Here is an 18,096-nt window from a genome sequence, read left to right as displayed (position 1 = left end):
CATTCTTACTTATAAGACTGTGTGTTTTTAGGTTAGTGTATTTTAAAAAATAAATATGATCACTGTTATCAGGATTCTGTTACTTAAATTGACACAGTTTTAATGTTTAATTTGAGTATTGTTTAATTATATTTTCTTTTCTTGGGAATGCAATAACTACTGTGTGATATAATGTTTCTATTTGCTCTCTTAGATACTTATTTGCTCTGCATTGGAGACAATCAATTTATCAATACTGGAAACGAAGGTAATCTTGTGTAAGATTATTTATTCTGGAACCTTTAAAAGTGAATCTGGACTATATTTGAACCCAAAGGTAACACTCATTTCTTCTGTGAAGTTTATTCTGCTTTTTATTATCTGTTGTTGTTAAATATATCTTTACATTTAGTTTATTTTTCAAAGGTAAATGTTCTTGAGGGTTTTTTTCTGTTTTACTATGGTTAATTAGCTTCAGTGTTTGAGTTTGCTTTTTAGTGACTTTATCTCGCAACAAGATGCTGTCTTATTAGGGTAGCATATTCCTTTTAATCTGTGGGTGATTAAGAATAACCTTCCAAGAAACTGTCTATGCAATGTATATTTTTTTTACAAAATGCACACTCTTTTTTTGAATGTTTATTGGTGAAAATAGTTTGGCTTATGAAAAGAGTCTTTTTAAATGAAAGCAAAGTATTGACTTTTGCTAGATTTGGGCAAAAATGCTTTTATCAATTCTTCATAGTTGGAGTTTTATTCTTTTGTTCATAGTCATAGATGTACAGCATGGAAACAGACCCTTTGGTCCAACCTGTCCATGCTGACCAGATATCCCAACCCAATCTAGTCCCACCTGCCAGCGCCTGGCCCATATCCCTCCCAACCCTTCCTATTCATATACCCATCCAAATGCCTCTTAAATGTTGCATTTGTACCAGCCTCCACCACATCCTCTGGCAACTCATTCCATACATGTACCACCCTCTGCGTGAAAACGTTGCCCCTTGGGTCTCTTTTATATCTTTTCCTTCTCACCCTAAACCTATGCTCTCTAGTTCTGGACTCCCTGACCCCAGGGAAAAGACTTTGTCTATTTATCCTATCCATGCCCCTCATAATTTTGTAAACCTCTATAAGGTCACCCCTCAGCCTCTGACACTCCAGGGAAAACAGTCCCAGCCTGCTCAGATCCTCCAACACTGGCAACATCCTTGTAAGTCTTTTCTGAACCCTTTCACGTTTCACAACATCTTTCCGATAGGAAGGAAACCAGAATTGCACACAATATTCCAACAATGGCCTAACCAATGTCCTATACAGCAATAACATGACCTCCCAACTCCTGTACTCAATACTCTGACCAATGAAGGAAAGCATACCAAACGCCACCTTCGCTATCCTATCTACCTGTGACTCCACTTTCAAGGAGCTATGAACCTGCACTCCAAGGTCTCTTTGTTCAGCAACACTCCCGAGGACCTTACCATTAAGTGTATAAATCCTACTAAGATTTGCTTTCCCAAAATGCAGCACCTCGCATTTATCTGAATTAAACTCCATCTGCCACTTCACAGCCAATTGGCCCATCTGGTCCAGATCCTGTTGTAATCTGCGGTAACCCTCTTCACTGTCCACTACACCTCCAATTTGGGTGTCATCTGCAAACTTACTAACTGTACATCATATGATCACATTCAAATCATTTATGTAAATGACAAAATGTAGAGGGCCCAGCACCGATCCTTGTGGCACTCCACTGGTCACAGGCCTCCAGTCTGAAAAACAACCTTCCACCACCACCCTGTGTCTTCTACCTTTTGAGCCAGTTCTGTATCCAAATGGCTAGTTCTCCCTGTATTCCATGAGATCTAACCTTGCTAATCAGTCTCCGATGGGGAACCTTGTTGAACACCTTACTGAAGTCCATATAGATCACATCCACTGCTCTGTTCAGAGTCCATCTTGAATGCTAAACTGAAGTGGGATTACCTGTAATTGCATTTGAATGTAACAATATTTTAATTCTGAATGTTTAAACCACCTTGACCCTTCTAAAAATAAAACCTGGTTTAATTTTCTATTTAAGAATTAAATATTTGCTTCTGTGTTTTTGGTCTTTAAAGCTTGTTGCTATGTCATCTTCGGACTCTCCACCTTCTTGGTTAGGATCTCCTGCTAGTTGTAGTTCCCCAGTGCAAGTAGTAAGAGGAGGAATATTCCACTCGCATTTTCTGAAGAGGATCAGTAGCGAGGATGCTAGCGAGTTGCAGTGCAACAGTGACCAACAGTAAGTCTGGCTTGCTAAGACTGTTGTGTGATGCTTCCTATTACAAGTATGACTTGTTGAACCATTGTAACTTCTGCTATTCAACTATCATCGCCAATCTGCACTCCACTCTGTTTAATTGTTTTTTTAATGGCAAACAGGGAAAATAAAATATTTATTTTTTAGTCCCTGCAACCTTGCCAACGTGTGATTAGTCTGTATATCAATATAGTATATACTTGCCCTTGCACCAAACCCATGTGATGTCCAAGCGGGGAAAAATAAATAATGAACTCTAACCTGGAAAGACAAATGTAACTAACTCTTTTGATTGCTAGGAAATTAAAATGAGTTTAGTAGATTGTTCCAGCCTCAATTCTACACAAGAGGTTTTTAAGTTTTGAAATAGACTTCGCTCTTGAAAGAACTTGACAATTACATTAATCTTCGCCCTCCGTAACAGACTGAGCATTATTCTGGTGGAAAATGGACCACCTCCTTACCTATAGCATTAAACTTAAATCTGTAATTCCTGAATCTCTCTCTAACACTTTAATTGTGCTGTAGCATTGAGGTAGAAATGAACACTTTTTTTTTCAAGCTCTGTGGTCACAATAAACGTTTTAAGGTCTTTTATCCAGCAACTATACCTTCTCTAAATTAAAAGATACGTAACTTTTTTGTATTTGTGAGGAGTTAATCACAGGTTTCAGTTTGTGAAAAGAGCAACTTTATTATTTGTTAATCCCAAGAAGAAAAAAAGCTTGATGTTAAATGAATGGCCTTTGAGCAGGTACAATGTTAAGGAGGTGCCAGGAAGCAGTACAGTGTTCAGTCGAAAGGAAGATAAAATATATAGCGAACTCTGCATTCTTCCAGTTCTGGCTTTGTCTTGCACGTTTTTGACCTTTTTCAGTGGCCATACGTTTAGCTAAACCAGCCTAAAACACTTGCTTCCATCCCTAAAATTGCACTTTTTTTTTTTGCGAAGAACCCGCTTAAAACACAAAGCATATTCTAAACCAGATTTTTATTCACCTAGCCTAAAATTTCCTCTTTTTTTTGTTTCATATCAATTTTTGATTTGTTACTTTCCAATCAAACTTTGAATAATTTTCCACATTAAATGCACAAACTGTTGCCATTCTGTAAAATATGGGATTTCAGTGTTGTAGGGAAACCTTCAACAGAGGGGTCTGGTAGGTTGAATGACAATTTTCTAATTGTTCCAAAGATTAAGCAACCCTTTGCAAATTGAATTTTATTATTAATAAACAAGTATATGCACTTTTGTACATTTTTAAAGGCTAGAAGTGAAAATTGACACATGATGGGTGAGATGAAGGTTAATTTTTTTTTTCTGCAATTGAACATTTTAATTAAGCATCTCACTTCCTTATTTTGTTTTGTGCAGTAATTCTTATGATCTGTGTGAGACCAATGATTGCTTAGAGTGTAATGAATGGATTCCTCCCAACTCTGACACAATACAAAAAATAATTACTCAAGTTGAATTTTATCTATCTGATGAAAACCTAGCAGTGGATAGTTTTCTACTTAAACACATGAAGAGGAATAAAACGGGCTACATTAGTATTAAACTTCTCACTTCATTCAAAAAGGTAAGCGTATTCTCATCTGAATTCAAACTGTCAAATTATGTTTCCAAAAGGATTTTGTTGAGTAATTTATTTCTGTAACCTGCCATTTCTTTTTTACGTAGACAAGCATCTTTTCTTTATGTGCAATTTGCAAGATGACATTTGATGCTTCTAACCAGTACGTTTCAGACTCCAATCATTATATTCTTGAATGGAATGCTGAGTTTTGAGTTTAAACTTCAAATACAAACTTGTACACTAACTCAAGGATGCCAGAAGTAAATGCTTTCATGACTTGATTATCACCCTTGTCTTCACTTTGCAACTTTGGTATTGCTAGATGCTATAACATGTTGGGCACTTGAGTGCTTAGGGGTTAGGATGAAGACTTTATCTTTACCTGCTTCAAGAGATGACATATTTAGAAATCCTGAGGGTTTCTCTGGCGCTGGCTATTGTATCATCAGTGACTAAAGGTATTTATCTGAAAATGTCTTGAAGGAAATTTGAGTCCATCTCAGTATGTCTTCCTACACCATTTAAGCTAGCCATAGTATCAAATGTGTTTCAGTAGATGAATGGCCAGATTCCACACTGTCAGGATTCTTATGATTCTTTGATTCCATGAACTAACATCACTTAGTTTGTTTTTATTTTCTTTTGGAAGAGGAAGGTCCTTTGAACCATGATTAAAATGGTGCAACACACTCAATGGTTGAATGGCCTAGTTTCTGCTTCTACATCTTATGGTGTACTCCCTTATTCCAAAGATCTTGTCGAAACTCCAGGCTGAAGAAATGTTAATTCCAATATTGTTGGAAGGAAGCTATAATTTGAGATTTTGTTTGTTTGAAAGCAAATGTTGATTTGAGCTGTGGTTAGCTTTATGGTTTAGATTGTGTTGCAAGTGATTTTTGTTTTAAAGTAGCTTGTCTGAAACTGAATTTAATCAAATCTTCCATATGAATGCTCATTTTCTTTGAGTTGTCTTGTTAGTCCAACATAACTTCAGAGCTACAAGAACATGGGAGTAATGGTCTTTCCTGGAATTAAAACTTTACTATTGTTAAATTTGAAACTTTTTAAAAAGTTGTTTTGACAATTTGTTGGTATGACTTGGAAATAAAACAGTGTAGACCTATGGGCACCAACCTATTCTGGCTTAATCTTAAATTGAGTATCTGTATTTAAAACATGAAATATATTCCAGTTTTGGCCTTACTTCAATTTGCTTGACAAAACAAACTCTTTCAACTTATTTAATCAAGTTTTTTTTTTTCCCCCTTTTTTTTTTTTTGGCACTATAATTGGACTTTGATTTGAAATTATATGTTAAACAACAGGTAGAACCCAAAAATAATGTGGCAATTTTAACCCTTAATTCCAAAATGTGCTTCCTAAACTGCTACAGAGACAAAATAACTGGTGTGAAATCAGTGAATTGCTGGCAAAAATATTAGTATGGGACTGGTTGGTAGTAACACCTTTTTTTTTTAAACGTGTCAAAGAGACTTATTGTCATTTTCTTGTAACCACAAAGATAACAAGAGACTGGTAAAATCTATAGACTCATTGTTTTTTTTTCCTCTCGTTTTGAAGAATTAGGACAGAAGTTTTTAAAAAGTCAGTTTCAAACCTTCTGGTGTATTTTGGAGAACTGACTGGGTACACGCTAGCCTGGGTTCAAAGTTTAGCATGCTGTGCAGTTTACAATTGAAGAACTATCACCTCAAAACCCCCTGTGCTGCAGGCAAAGAATCTCTCCTACTGACTGCTGGACTAGGTAGCATTGAGAGAAGTGGGAACATAATATACAAAACAAGATAAACGAGCCTGTCGCACAATTCACATTGGTAGGTACAATGTTGTAGGTATCACAGATGTGCTGCAAGGGCTCAGGGTTGGGAACTAAATAGCTAAAGGATCCACATCCATCCAAAAGAATGGGTGGAGGAGGCAGATTACCATCTTGGTAAGAAATGAAATTGTCAATAGCAAGAACTGAATAAGAAGGCATAGAATCTGTGTGGGTTGAATTGAGGAGCTGCAACAAAAGTCTGTAGGATTGTGTACAGTAGTCATGGTGTGGGGAAGAAAATAAATCAGGAGATAAGGCACTATTAGAATAATCATGGATGACTTAAATATGCAGGTGGACTGGTAAAATTAAGGTGATGGCAGATCTTGAGAAAATCCTGGAATTCTCTCTCATGGCATTGTGGGTCAACCCATAGCAACTGGGCTACAATGGTTCAAGAAGGCAGCTCAGCACCACCTTCTCAAAGGCACCTGGTGATGGGCAATAAATGCTGGCCAACCAGCAACACCCACATCCCACCAAATTAATACATAATAAAGCAATTTCTGGAATGACTATACAATTTGTTTTCTTTTCTGTCCTTTGGAGCACCTTGTGGTAGAACCCAAAATTGAACAGACAAATTTAGTGAAGCATAATGAGATATACTTCATTAGGGACCTAAAGGTGAAGGAATAGGGGCCAGAGACCATAATGATAGAATTCACCTTTTCAGTGCACCTGAGTGCAATGGATGCCAAGACTAAATTTTCAAACAGGATAAACTTTCAACCTGTTGCCAACTTAGTCTATGGACACAAGGCATGAAAGTGGAGTTGAGGTCAAGATGAAGTCAACCACTATCATATTAAATGGCAGAGCAGGCTTGGGGCTAGATTTTTGCCTCCTAATCCTAGTTATATTTTACAACACTTTTTTTTTTGTCTGTTAGCATAAAGTTTGGATTGTGGCAATGCTTTTGGTAACTATTCCATACATTCTTGTGTACTATCCTGAATGTCTGATCACTGTGTTGATGGTGTTGGGTGACCCTCATCATTTTGATTATATACTGTATACTTTGGTACACCCACTCATTTGGTTTATGGAATGCTGTACCTGTTTGGCTTCTTCGTGGCTCCTCATGATTTGTTTTAGCTTTTGCTTTTTTGCATTGATGCTTCCAGTGCCCTTTGCCACATATCTTACACGGTTACAGGCACCTAGAAAATGCCTAGCTTTTGCGATCAATTGCTTACTATGTTTGCCTGCATTGGCTATTGTTGAAAATGTTACATGCAGCCTGTCTACCTATTTGTACAACTTATTGTTTTGCTGTTTTTATACTTCCTGTGGTGTAACAACCTGTTTATGATGCCTTTTTTGATCTTGAGAGAAACTCCTGATAGATTCTATTATTCTATTGGCTAGCCCTGCCACCATAAGTCACTGTTTTAATACCTTTTTTATTAATGTCATTGTACTGCCTGATGCCCAAAGGACTTGAATTTAGACAATATATTTGGGAGTTGAACTTCACTCATAATTGATCTTTGGTTTCTTGACTTCCATTATGGTAATCTGACAGCTTTTGTTCAGTTCATGAAGGCCCTCCTTGCCTAGAACTGCTTTATCTTTAATGGCCTATTTATGTACTTCAGAAATATTGAAGTCCAAACAACAGCTTGTCAGTTAAAACATGTACCCCCCAATAGATTGCCTTCTCTTTCAATTGGTGGAAACATGTTGTCTGTCAAATTTTTTTTTGTAGGATTCTTTTTAATTCAATTTTTTTTGGCCTTTAAGCTTTCTTTAGCAACACTCTTTTTTTTTGGGGGGGTGGTGTTAACCTTAGCATTGTAGTGTTTATTTTTTAGTAGCTACTGTTTGAGCTGGTCTGGCATTTCTGCCAGAGCCATGGTGGTGCTATTGAGTTCTTTGTCTCCCCACCACCAACCTTCTGCTGGTTTAATCCTTAGATCTGCCCACGAAGCAGTGATTTAGGCCCAAAAAATGCTTAATGTTTTTGAAAGTAAAAGCAAACGGTTGAAAATTTCTGCTGGTTATTGGGAGCTGTTAATGGATAGATTCTTCCTGCCTCAAAGGCAGTGAAAGATGCTAGAGGGACAACTGTCATGAATTTCTCACCTCTGAAGTTCTGCTTTAAAATAAGACCACTTGATATTTGTGGGTATCCATGTACCAGCCTGTATACAATTGACACATCTGTGTCCACTTAGAGTATGCTTCTGCACTGAAGGTAAGTTTTGGAAAGTTCTGGCAACTAACACCAGCATGCTGCTGCAAAGATACCTTGCATTTAGGGATGAGCATCCAGCACATTTTGAACCCGGCTGCATCTCTGGCCTGCTTGCTTGGTTTGTGGCAGTTTGGCTTGTAGACTAGTCATCAGTTATCAATGACAAAAAAGACTCTTACCTGCCAGCAATTATATGATTGATTTGGTTCTCAGCTTCTTGACTGAACAAGATAAAGAGAAGCTATTCAGACCACTAGCACTCTGTTCTCCACAGAAAGCCATTTTAAGCATGAAGAACACCTGTTTATCTTGTTGCTGTAATCTCTGATTTTAGTTGGTACATCAGACACTTTATCAATGAACCCGCCATTGTGTGCCTCTTGTAAACAAGTGGAACAATTCAGTAATATGGAAAACTAGGAAGCAGCATATTGATCAGCACCTGACCATCAACAAAGACCACTGAATTGCTTTCCCAGTCTTCCTTTGATCCATTTTCTTGTGTGTGGTTGAGGCATATAGTTTTAATTAGCAGTGTTTTATGCTGATTGCCTTAAATACTCCAGCTAAAGTAAATACTTGTGAGAAGTTATAGTTTCTCAAGTACTGAAATTTGATCCACACTTTGTCAACCTGGATCTAGAAACTGGTTGAGTTGTGACATTCCTGCTTGTTGCCACTCTGATCAATTTTTGGACCCAGCTCCAGGAGGTGTTAAAACAAAAGCTTTAATTTTAACTAACACAAATCTTGATAGAGTTTAAGTGGCCAGTTAAATGGATTTGTTACAATTCAAATGCTAGAACATATACCACTATTTTTTTTTTTAAAAAAGGGAAAACATCAAGTTGATTTTTCTTCACAGATGCTGCCGGATGTGAGCTTTTCCAGCAATTTGTTTCTGATTTTACAACATCTGTTGTTGTCTCAATCTTTATTAAGCAAAAGGCGCTTATGCGAAAGTGAGATTCAAGAGTGCCTCTTCACTGCAAGGCTAAAGTGTAAATTTTTAATCGCCACTTTTATTTTGCATAAGTGTTGTGACATTGAGAAGTATCCACAGGAAAACCCGTCAAGCCACAGTACATTTTAGCCCTGATAACTAACTACACCTGCAGGAAATGTGACCAGCTGCAGCTCCTCAGTGTGGTTCAGTTGTGAAAGCAGCCAGACGCACTGCGATACATACAGCAGCAGAGAGTGATTGACACTTTTGTTTGGGAGGTGGTTAGGAGACAGCACACATCTAGAGTCTATGCTGCTGTTAAATATGTCATCATGGCCAATCTGATTCTGGTATCACCCTGCCTTTCCTGTCTACACTCTACCCTCCTTGTCCTTGTTAATTGAGAATCCACCTCCTATTGTCTCTTTTTTTTTTTCTATTCCTCAATGGAGTTGAGTTCCTGATTTCCACTTTTTAATGGGAAACTTTTTTTTAAATTTTAGACTGTGCCTTCTAACTTTTTTCCCTCCTTAACAGAAACATCCTCTCCACATCAAATCTGTCCCATTCCCTCAAAGTAATGTTTCAGTAGGGCTGCCCTCTCACTCTCTTCTGAGCTTCAGTGGAGAGTTCAGATTTTCTTTTAAGGAACTCATTCCATTAATCAATCAAATTATGCCTTTTCTGAATAATTTCTAATGCAATTATCACCTTTTTTAAAAATAAGGTGACTAGTACTATATACAGTATTTTTGGGTGTGGTCCTACCAATACTCTGCAACTGTTATAAAGCCTCTTTCTACATTCCATTCCCTATATTTCAGAAACTCAAATGGAACATCGCTACCTTTTTTTTTATTGTGGTTGTGTACCAGGGCACCCAGATCCCTCTGTGCATCAGATGTTTTCTTTTGCAATCTCTTTCCATTTTAAATAATTTGCTTCTCTATTCTTGCAGCCAAAGTTAACTAATTGCACCTTCCTATATTAACCCCTAAACATTTCACCAATTAGCAGATTTCTTGTGTCCTCTTCACAACCTACTTTCATAGTCATAGGGATGTATAGCAAGTAAACATAACTTCAGTCCAACTTCTCCATGTTGACCAGATATCCCAACCTAATCTAGTCCCACCTGCCAGCACCTGGCCCCTATCCCTCCAAACCCTTCCTATTCATATACCCATCCAGATGCCTTTTAAATGTTATAATTGTGCTAGCCTCCACCACTGCCTCTGGCAGCTCATTCCATACACATTCCACCCTCTTTGTGAAAATGTTGTCCCTTGTGTCCCTTTTATATCTTACCCCTCTCACCCTAAACTTACTTCCTCCAATTCTGGACTCCTCCACCTCCGGGAAAAGACTTTTGTCTATTTATCCTATCCATGCCCCTCATGATTTTATAAACCTCTATAAGGTCACCCCTCAGCCTCCAACACTCTGGGGAAACAGCCCCAGTCTATTCCTACCTCTTTCAATAGCTCAAATCCTCCAACCGTGGCAACATCCTTGTAAATCTTTTCTGAACCCTTTCAAGTTTCACAACATCTTTCCAATAGGAAGGAGACCAGAATTGCACGCAATATTCCAACAGTGGCCTAACCCATGTCCTGTACAGCTGTAACAGACCTCCCAAATCCTGTACTCCATGCTCTGACCAATAAAGAAAAGTATGCTAAATGCTGCCTTCACTAACCTATGACTCCACTTTCAAGGAGCTACGAACCTGCGTTCCAAGGTCTCTTTATTCAGCAACACTCCCTCGGACCTTACCGTGAAGTGTATAATTCCTACCAAGATTTGCTTTCCTAAAATGTAGAACCTCACATTTTATCTAAATTTAAACTCCATCTGCCACTCCTCAGCCCATCTAGTCCAGATCCTGTTGTAATCTGAGGTAGCTTTTATCCTTTACCTTTTTTGCCTTTAGCAAATTCTGCAGCCATGCTTTCAGCCCCATTTATCCATATCACTGATTATAGATTATAAATTGTTCAAGGCTGCAGAACTGATCCCTGCAGCACTCCATTCATTATATCGTAACAACCCGAAAGACCTTTTGCCTCCCAACCAGTTCTCTACTCATTCCAATATTTTATCCACTATCTAATGAGCTCTTATTTTAATAACTCTCTAATGTGGCACCTCTATCAAATGCCTTTTGAAAATACAAGTACAACACACCAGCCAATTCAACCTTGTCCACATTGCTTTTTTGTTAAAGATATTAATATAGCATCTTTATTTTATTAGAAAGTCAGATTGCATTGTGATGTAAGTGTCCTGCTGTACGTTCCTGAGTAGACTTTATCACTTTTCCCATGGCCAATGTTAAGTAAACTAGTTCCCTTTCTTGAGTAAATGATTTACATGCAGCATTTGTATTCTGATTGGACATTTCCATATTATTTGGTTGTGCTTACTAAAATTCCCATGTGCTTTCCATTTCAGCTGTTTGTTTTAAAAGATGTCCGTCAGGGCCTGCAACCTTTGCAGTTTAGTTCAAATAATAATCTCCTGACCATTTCCTGGTAATTATAATTGTTTAAAGTTGCTTCCTTTTGAATTTGGGAGTTGGGATATCATATTGAGGTCATATAGGACATTGACAAGGCCTCCTCTGGAGTGCGGTCACTGTTATAGGAAGGATATTATTAAATTGGAGCGGGTACAGAGATTTTACCAGGATGTTGCCATGAATGGAGGATTTGAGATATAAATGTAGACTGGAAATTCTGGGGCTTTTCTTTTCCCCTGGAGCTTTATTGCAGTTTATAAAATTGAGGGGCATAGATAAGGTGAATGACTGTTCTTTTCACAAGGCCTTGCTAACTTCCAGCTGAGCCCTACTTAATCTTGAGAACCTTGAACTTGGAGTCTCATTTTGTGTTTCAGATTTTTGAAGCTTTCCCCTGAATGAAATAGCTTATCTCTATTCTTCCTACAAAAGTGTATTATCTCACAGCATGAGGAATTTGACACCAAATTAAACAGCAGATCCTCAGAATTTGGTAATCCCTATGTTAGAAAAAACCGATGCAAATTGGAATGGGATAAATGTGATTTAGAGATGAACGTCTGGCTCAGTCTGTTGTGGGGGAAATGGGTTCCAGTTCGTGGAACACTAGCATTAGTACTAGGATGGGGGTTCTGCTGCAGGAAGGAATTCATCTGCACTATACTCTTACTAGTCTTGGAGCTGTTTTGTTTTTGTAAAAAAAAAAAAAAATTGCTAATAAATGTTTAACTTTACAAGCATAAAATTATTGAAAAAAACAATCTCAAATATCTGTATAATAAAACACAAATTACAATACAATCTGCTAACTACTAACCTACTCTATATAATACAAAGTAAACCCTAACATTGCAAAGCAATGCCTTAAAAAAAACAAAATACAGAACAGCTATGCTCCGTGCAAGGCTCCCAAACAAAGGAGCGGGAGCATTGTATACGTACCTGTATTAACTTGGGAGACGCCCCCAACCCCAGGGCTTGACAAATCTAATCATCCTGGTTAAACAAACACCCTAGTTAAGATAACTGATAAGTCTATATCCAAATAACTCAAGTAGGGCTGCTATGTCTTATAAAAATTGTCTGTTGTGTGGTGCACCATTTTTGTGAAAAAGTCCAAGGGAGTGTGCTCCATAATTTCTGCCATCCCAGCATCTCGGCGGGTTCTTGGACACACAATTCACCAGATGTCTTGGAGCTGTTTAATAAAGTGTGGAGGTCTTTGCACTAAAGAATTGGGCAAAGGAGTCACTTGTAGGGGAAGTTTTTGTGAATTTAAGTGAAAAGATCAAATAACAATGAAGTCAATTGGATAATGGCAGTAAGGGACAGTAATGACAAACTTAAGTGTCAATAATGGAGGCCAGAGTTTTAAAATTTAATTGTTCAGAATTGAACTGCATTTAGGGCTACAGTTGCATTCCCACAGAATTCTCTCTGTAATGTAGGTAAACTCTCATTTCAAATAGAAATTCCTATATTTACAGACTTGCAGACAACCACTACAAAGAAACCAAAGCAGAGACATTCTGAATGTCCAAAGATGTATATCAGGAAGGGCAGGCAACTTTGGAAAAGCTGGTAGGGGAGCTCTTAACTTACTAAAATAAATTGTACAAAATACTTATCTGCATCTACTCTGCTTTCCTTTGGTTCGGCACATAATCTCTAAAGAGGAAAACCAGTTAGGACTGAGATGAGAATTTTTAGTTACTTGGAAGTTCTGAATATTTGGGATTTGCTGCTTGGAAGCTCCATTTTGAGTATGGTTATACAAAAATCAACCAACGAAGAGAGATAGGGATATTGTGTGTTGGGAGCAAATTGGAGTGGATGGGTCAGCCATAATCTCATTGAATTGCCTACTTCTGCTCCTGTGTTCCTATTACAACTTGCTTTGTCCAGTGGTGTGATTACTATTAAAGGGTCTATAAACCACAGTTTCTCTCAATTGACTACTTTTTTTAACCATAAGCCCTTAAGCTCTGGAATTTCCTATTTTTTGGCCTCTTGAAGTATCAATATAAAAATAACATTTTTAGCCACTTGCCCAACAGCTCCTATATGTGAAATAAAAACAAATATACAAGAACCTCAGCAAACCTGGTGGCATTCTGTGGAGAGAAAAAGTTAACATTTCCAGTCCAACATGACTCTTTGGAATTTGTGGTAATCAAATTATTTTGTTTCATAAACATTCTAGTGAAACACCTTGAAAGATCTTGCTGTTAGCTATTATATAACCAGAAGTAACTGTTTTTTTTTCCCATATTAATCCTAATTCCAGCTCCTCCTCTTCTGTTTTATTTCAATTTTATTGTTTTATCTGTACACTTTTTTCAGTATCTTCCTGGTGACTTCTACTGCTTGACCCAGCATTAACACTCAAATTGATCTGTTGATTCGGTGGGAAGAAAGATGTTCAGGTCTGCGGAGAAGCAAGATGAGGCAGAAAGTGGATTGCACAGTATGAGTGCAGCAAGAAGAAAACCTTTATTGGCTATGGAGAGACTAGATCTCTGTGGCAGCAAGATTCTTGTGATTATAGGGATTGATGCTATTGTAATCACCATTTAAAAATGTAAGATGTTTACACTTTGCTGTACAAAACCTCTTAAAAGATAGGGTTTTCATATTTCTGTTGACTAATTATCACAGAATACTTCTGTGCAGTAAAAGCTGGCAGTCTACAGTTTAAAGATCGTTTTGGTGTTAATGAATTTTGCCATTCTCATTTAACCTCCTGCAGTGTTTGCAAAATTCTTTAAATTCCAAAGTGTTACTTTTAAAATAGTTAAAATTACTTAATCTTCACACTAATCCACAATTCAGAATTACTGTGTGTTTGCTTGCCTTTTAGGTGAAATGCTTGACTAAAGACTGGAAGGCAACAGCTTATGCACTGAATTATTCCAAATTACTAGAAATTAATCCAGAAGGGACAAAGATTCGCCGAAAAATTCCAGTACCAGATTTCCTCCTCTCAGTACCACCAAGTAAACGTATATTGGCATGGAATCTTAATAAGTACTTTCCAGAGAAGAATAACGAAATGTGGGGCCATATAAATATCATGGAAACAGCAATGAAAATCTTTGCTATTTATGGTCCAATTAGTTCAATTCGCATTTTGCAACCAGGTAAGGAAATTCCTGCTGAGCTGAAAAAGTATAAGTTGAAGTATCCAGAAGTTGGAACCAAAGTTTGTGTTTTGATTGAATATGAATGTTATGAAGGTGCTAAAAATGCTTATGATGAACTTGGCAAAAAACACTGTCATGATGGTGAAAATCTAAAAGTTGTAATATTGACAGGCAAAGGTACTAAAAAAATAAGTTGCATTGATACAGATGAATCTGAGGATTTAAAGAAATCAACTCCTAAAAAGCCTTCAAGAGGTCCCACAAAGATGGAGCAGATGCAATATACTCTGGAAGAGTCTGTTTATAGTTCTTCAGAATCTGATGGTGCTAATTCACCTGCTTCTATCCAAAGATACCTGCAGCATAAAACATGTGGTGTCTGTAATTGTGTTAGTCAAATGTCAGTTCCAAGCTCTGTTCCATGTATCCAGTCATGTATTGACCATCATTGTGGTCCATGCACTCAATTCAAAAGCCTAGTTTATCACCATCCATCACCCAAAACAGACTTTTTTGGACCAGGATCTTGGCCCAGCCCAGGTACAAGTCCAGAATTTAACAAGAAGTTTCATGAGCATTGGTCAGATAATGTAAAATGTTCTGAAAGTCCCTGGGTACAAAGGCGTAAGCTAGCTGCCAGTCAGGCTGCTCCTGTAGAAATTAACCAAATGTGTAAGCATCAAAGTGGTTCAAGCCTACCCCCTGGATTAGTCAGACTTCCTTTTGGCCCAGATGGCACTAAAGGTTTTCATAACAGCATTGGAAGAGGGAAAATAGTTCTAAGGCACTAACTTTATATTTGAATTAACCTCTTTAGACAAGCCTGAGTCACTTTGCGTGATTTGCAGCATAGTTTGCTGGAACTTGAGGTGTAGGCATGTGATTTTTGTTTCTCTTGCAATGTACCTAAAACGGCTCTGAGGGTATGTTTCTGAAATTGAAATATATTGTGACTTTTATGACAGTGTAGCTGTGATAAATTTTAGTTTTTTTTTTGAATTGCTACCTATTTGTTATGCTGTGCAAAACAACATTGTACAGAATTAATGACCAGCTTGATTGGTGGGTGAGGGGTGATGTGGTAAACTGTTAGACTGTAAGATTTGAAGCATGTACATATGACATTTCCTTGATTGCTACTCAAATAAATAATTGCATAGTGAAGTGGTTGTTCTATAATATTTGAAACTAAAGTGATTTATATTCTGGAATTGTTAAGTAACCATGGTGGGAAAGTGCACATTATGACTTGTGTTGCAATACATCCTAATTTCAACTATTTCTAATGGAACCAACTGGTAATCTTGTGTGTATACACTGCCACCAACTTTTCTGGACACTAGTACTAATTGTTGCATTGAAATGAATACCAGTAGCTTGAGCAGAAGTTAGACTCTACCTTAGTTGAATGATTGATTGATTGTTAATAGCCAATTACATTGATAAATAGCTCTCTTGACCTACTGGTTAAACTTGAAATTAAATACAAATTACTAGTACTACATTCTAATGCACAACTTGAACAACTACGTAACACTTTGATAGCATACTGAAGACTGGTAAGCTCATCCCAGGAACAGTATACTACACTATGCTCATGGGATGGAAGATATGTCAGTTCCTTTTTCAGGTACTTATTGCTTTGATACAACTCCTCTAGTCCCTGTTATAAATCTTTGATCTGGTCCAGCAGGACTGATCCAAGTCTATAATATTAATGCCCTAAATGCAGAAAAAGCAAGACCTCACAAGTTAAATATTTAAGATCATTTGGTCAATTTTAGCCCATCTGTCTGAAAGTCTGGTTTTTATTCTTTTCCTCATTTACCTGATCTGAAAGGGAGGGTGGTGGTGGTGTCAGGAGCTGAGTTGTAACCAATGTGCATCATGGTGCACCAGTATATTATTCAATGTCTGCCAATTATGCAGACCTCCATGTCATTAGCAGCTAGCTTCAGCTTTCAGAGGAGATCACTTATTTCCTTAAGAGCATTCTATGAACGATGTGCTCTATTTTGATAATTCTTTCCAGAATTGTCTCCACTAGAATGTTGGCATAGGTTGTCCAGCATCAGTCTATCTGAGCTCTAATTAAATACCATCTGGTCTTGGAAAATGTTATTTCTCCTCTTCCAGTCTGTCTCCACTTAGTGTTTCAGTAACCTTTTTACAGTAAGCCCAGCATTGATCATTTCCCTATATGATCTCTTCCTCAAAGATGCTTCAGTTGAAGCATGCTGCAATTAATTCTTTCTTTAAATAGTATTGGATTGAACACCTACAACAATACTCATTGTGCGTGATTGAATAACAATTGGCTCAAATGACTGAAGATGCATGTCAGGAGCTTGCAGATGTCCTGATATGCAGATTTGCATAGGAATTTGAGAAGCTTAAACTGATGGGCAGTTTCTTCCCTGGGGATCTCCTAATTCCAAGGTAGAATTGGAGATGTTGGTGGGTTCCATGGATTACTTATTTTTGTAGTTACCCAGGAGATTTTAAATCTTTTGTCACTATCTTTCTCTTGACTGGACTACTTCTCCATCCACTAGTTCACCCATTCATTAGTATTCAAAGACTGGATCTGTAAATTTGCCATACAGAAACTGAAGCCAAATAAAAGGAGGTCAATGTCATTCCCCTGATTCTACTCTGCTTTGTGGTTCCAAAGGATGCAGGGTTGCCCATCTTCTGAAAAAGATGGGACTCTGAAGACTCTGGAAATAAAAAATACCCCAATTCAATTTTATTGAGTACAGCTGTAATTCCTTAACCTATTGCACAGGGGGTCCCCAGCTTCTGTTGCAACACTATGGAATTCTTGCAGAAACTCTGGACCTACTGACCAGTCGAACCGGGAACATTCCTCCTCACAATGGATGTTTCAGCACTTTACACCAGCATCCTCCACAATGATGGCATTGTGGTAACAGCCTTAGTACTCAACACCAACAACTGCCAGTCTCCACTTTTTATCCTCGATCACGTCTTCACCTTTGACAACCAGTTCTTCTTCCAGACACGCGGAACAGCCATGGGGACCAAATTTGCACCCCAAGATGCCAAATCTTTATGAACAGGTTCAAACAAGACTTCTCTACACAGGATCTCCAACCAACATTTATACACCAGGTACATTGATGACATTTTCTCCCTCTGGACCCATGGTGAGGAGTCACTGATAAAACTACAGTGACATCAACTTTCATCTCACCATGGTCTACTCTCTATTATCTGTCTCATTCTTGAACACATGCATCTCCATCAAGGATGGACACCTCAGCACCACACTCTACCGCAAACCCACAGACAACCTCACAAATGCTACATTTCTCCAGCTTCCACCCAAAACATATGAAAACAGCCATCCCCTATGGACAAGTCCTATGCGTACACTGGATCTGCTCAGATGAGGAGGAACGTAACAGGCACCTGGAAGTACTCAGGGATGCCTTCACAAGAACTGGGTCCGATGTTCAACTCATCAACCAGCAGTTCTGACATGCCACAGAAAGGAACTGTAATGACCTCCTCAGGAGACCGACATGTGCTGCAACCGACAGCGTACACTTTGTTGTT

General features: G+C 38.0%; 1 protein-coding gene across 1 annotated transcript; it reads left to right on the top strand.

The window, feature by feature from the left end:
• The first annotated feature begins 233 nt into the window (after positions 1-233).
• Positions 234-15,305, top strand: LOC140494425 (la-related protein 6-like). The gene is made up of 4 exons (XM_072593607.1): positions 234-247; positions 2,103-2,266; positions 3,660-3,867; positions 14,232-15,305. The coding sequence occupies exons 2-4, from the start codon at positions 2,112-2,114 to the stop codon at positions 15,303-15,305; spliced, it is 1,437 nt and encodes a 478-aa protein (XP_072449708.1). The 5' UTR covers positions 234-247; positions 2,103-2,111.
• Positions 15,306-18,096: the final 2,791 nt, after the last annotated feature.

Source organism: Chiloscyllium punctatum, chromosome 24, assembly GCF_047496795.1.
Source record: "Chiloscyllium punctatum isolate Juve2018m chromosome 24, sChiPun1.3, whole genome shotgun sequence".
NCBI lineage: Eukaryota > Metazoa > Chordata > Chondrichthyes > Orectolobiformes > Hemiscylliidae > Chiloscyllium > Chiloscyllium punctatum.
This window is presented reverse-complemented; position numbering and strand designations above follow the sequence as displayed.

Coding starts and splice junctions, on each gene's coding strand:
- LOC140494425 (XM_072593607.1), top strand. CDS start 2,112: ATGTCATCTTCGGACTCTCCACCTTCTTGGTTAGGATCTCCTGCTAGT. Junction 2,267..3,659: donor CAGTGCAACAGTGACCAACA/GTAAGTCTGGCT, acceptor TGTTTTGTGCAG/TAATTCTTATGATCTGTGTG. Junction 3,868..14,231: donor TTCTCACTTCATTCAAAAAG/GTAAGCGTATTC, acceptor CTTGCCTTTTAG/GTGAAATGCTTGACTAAAGA.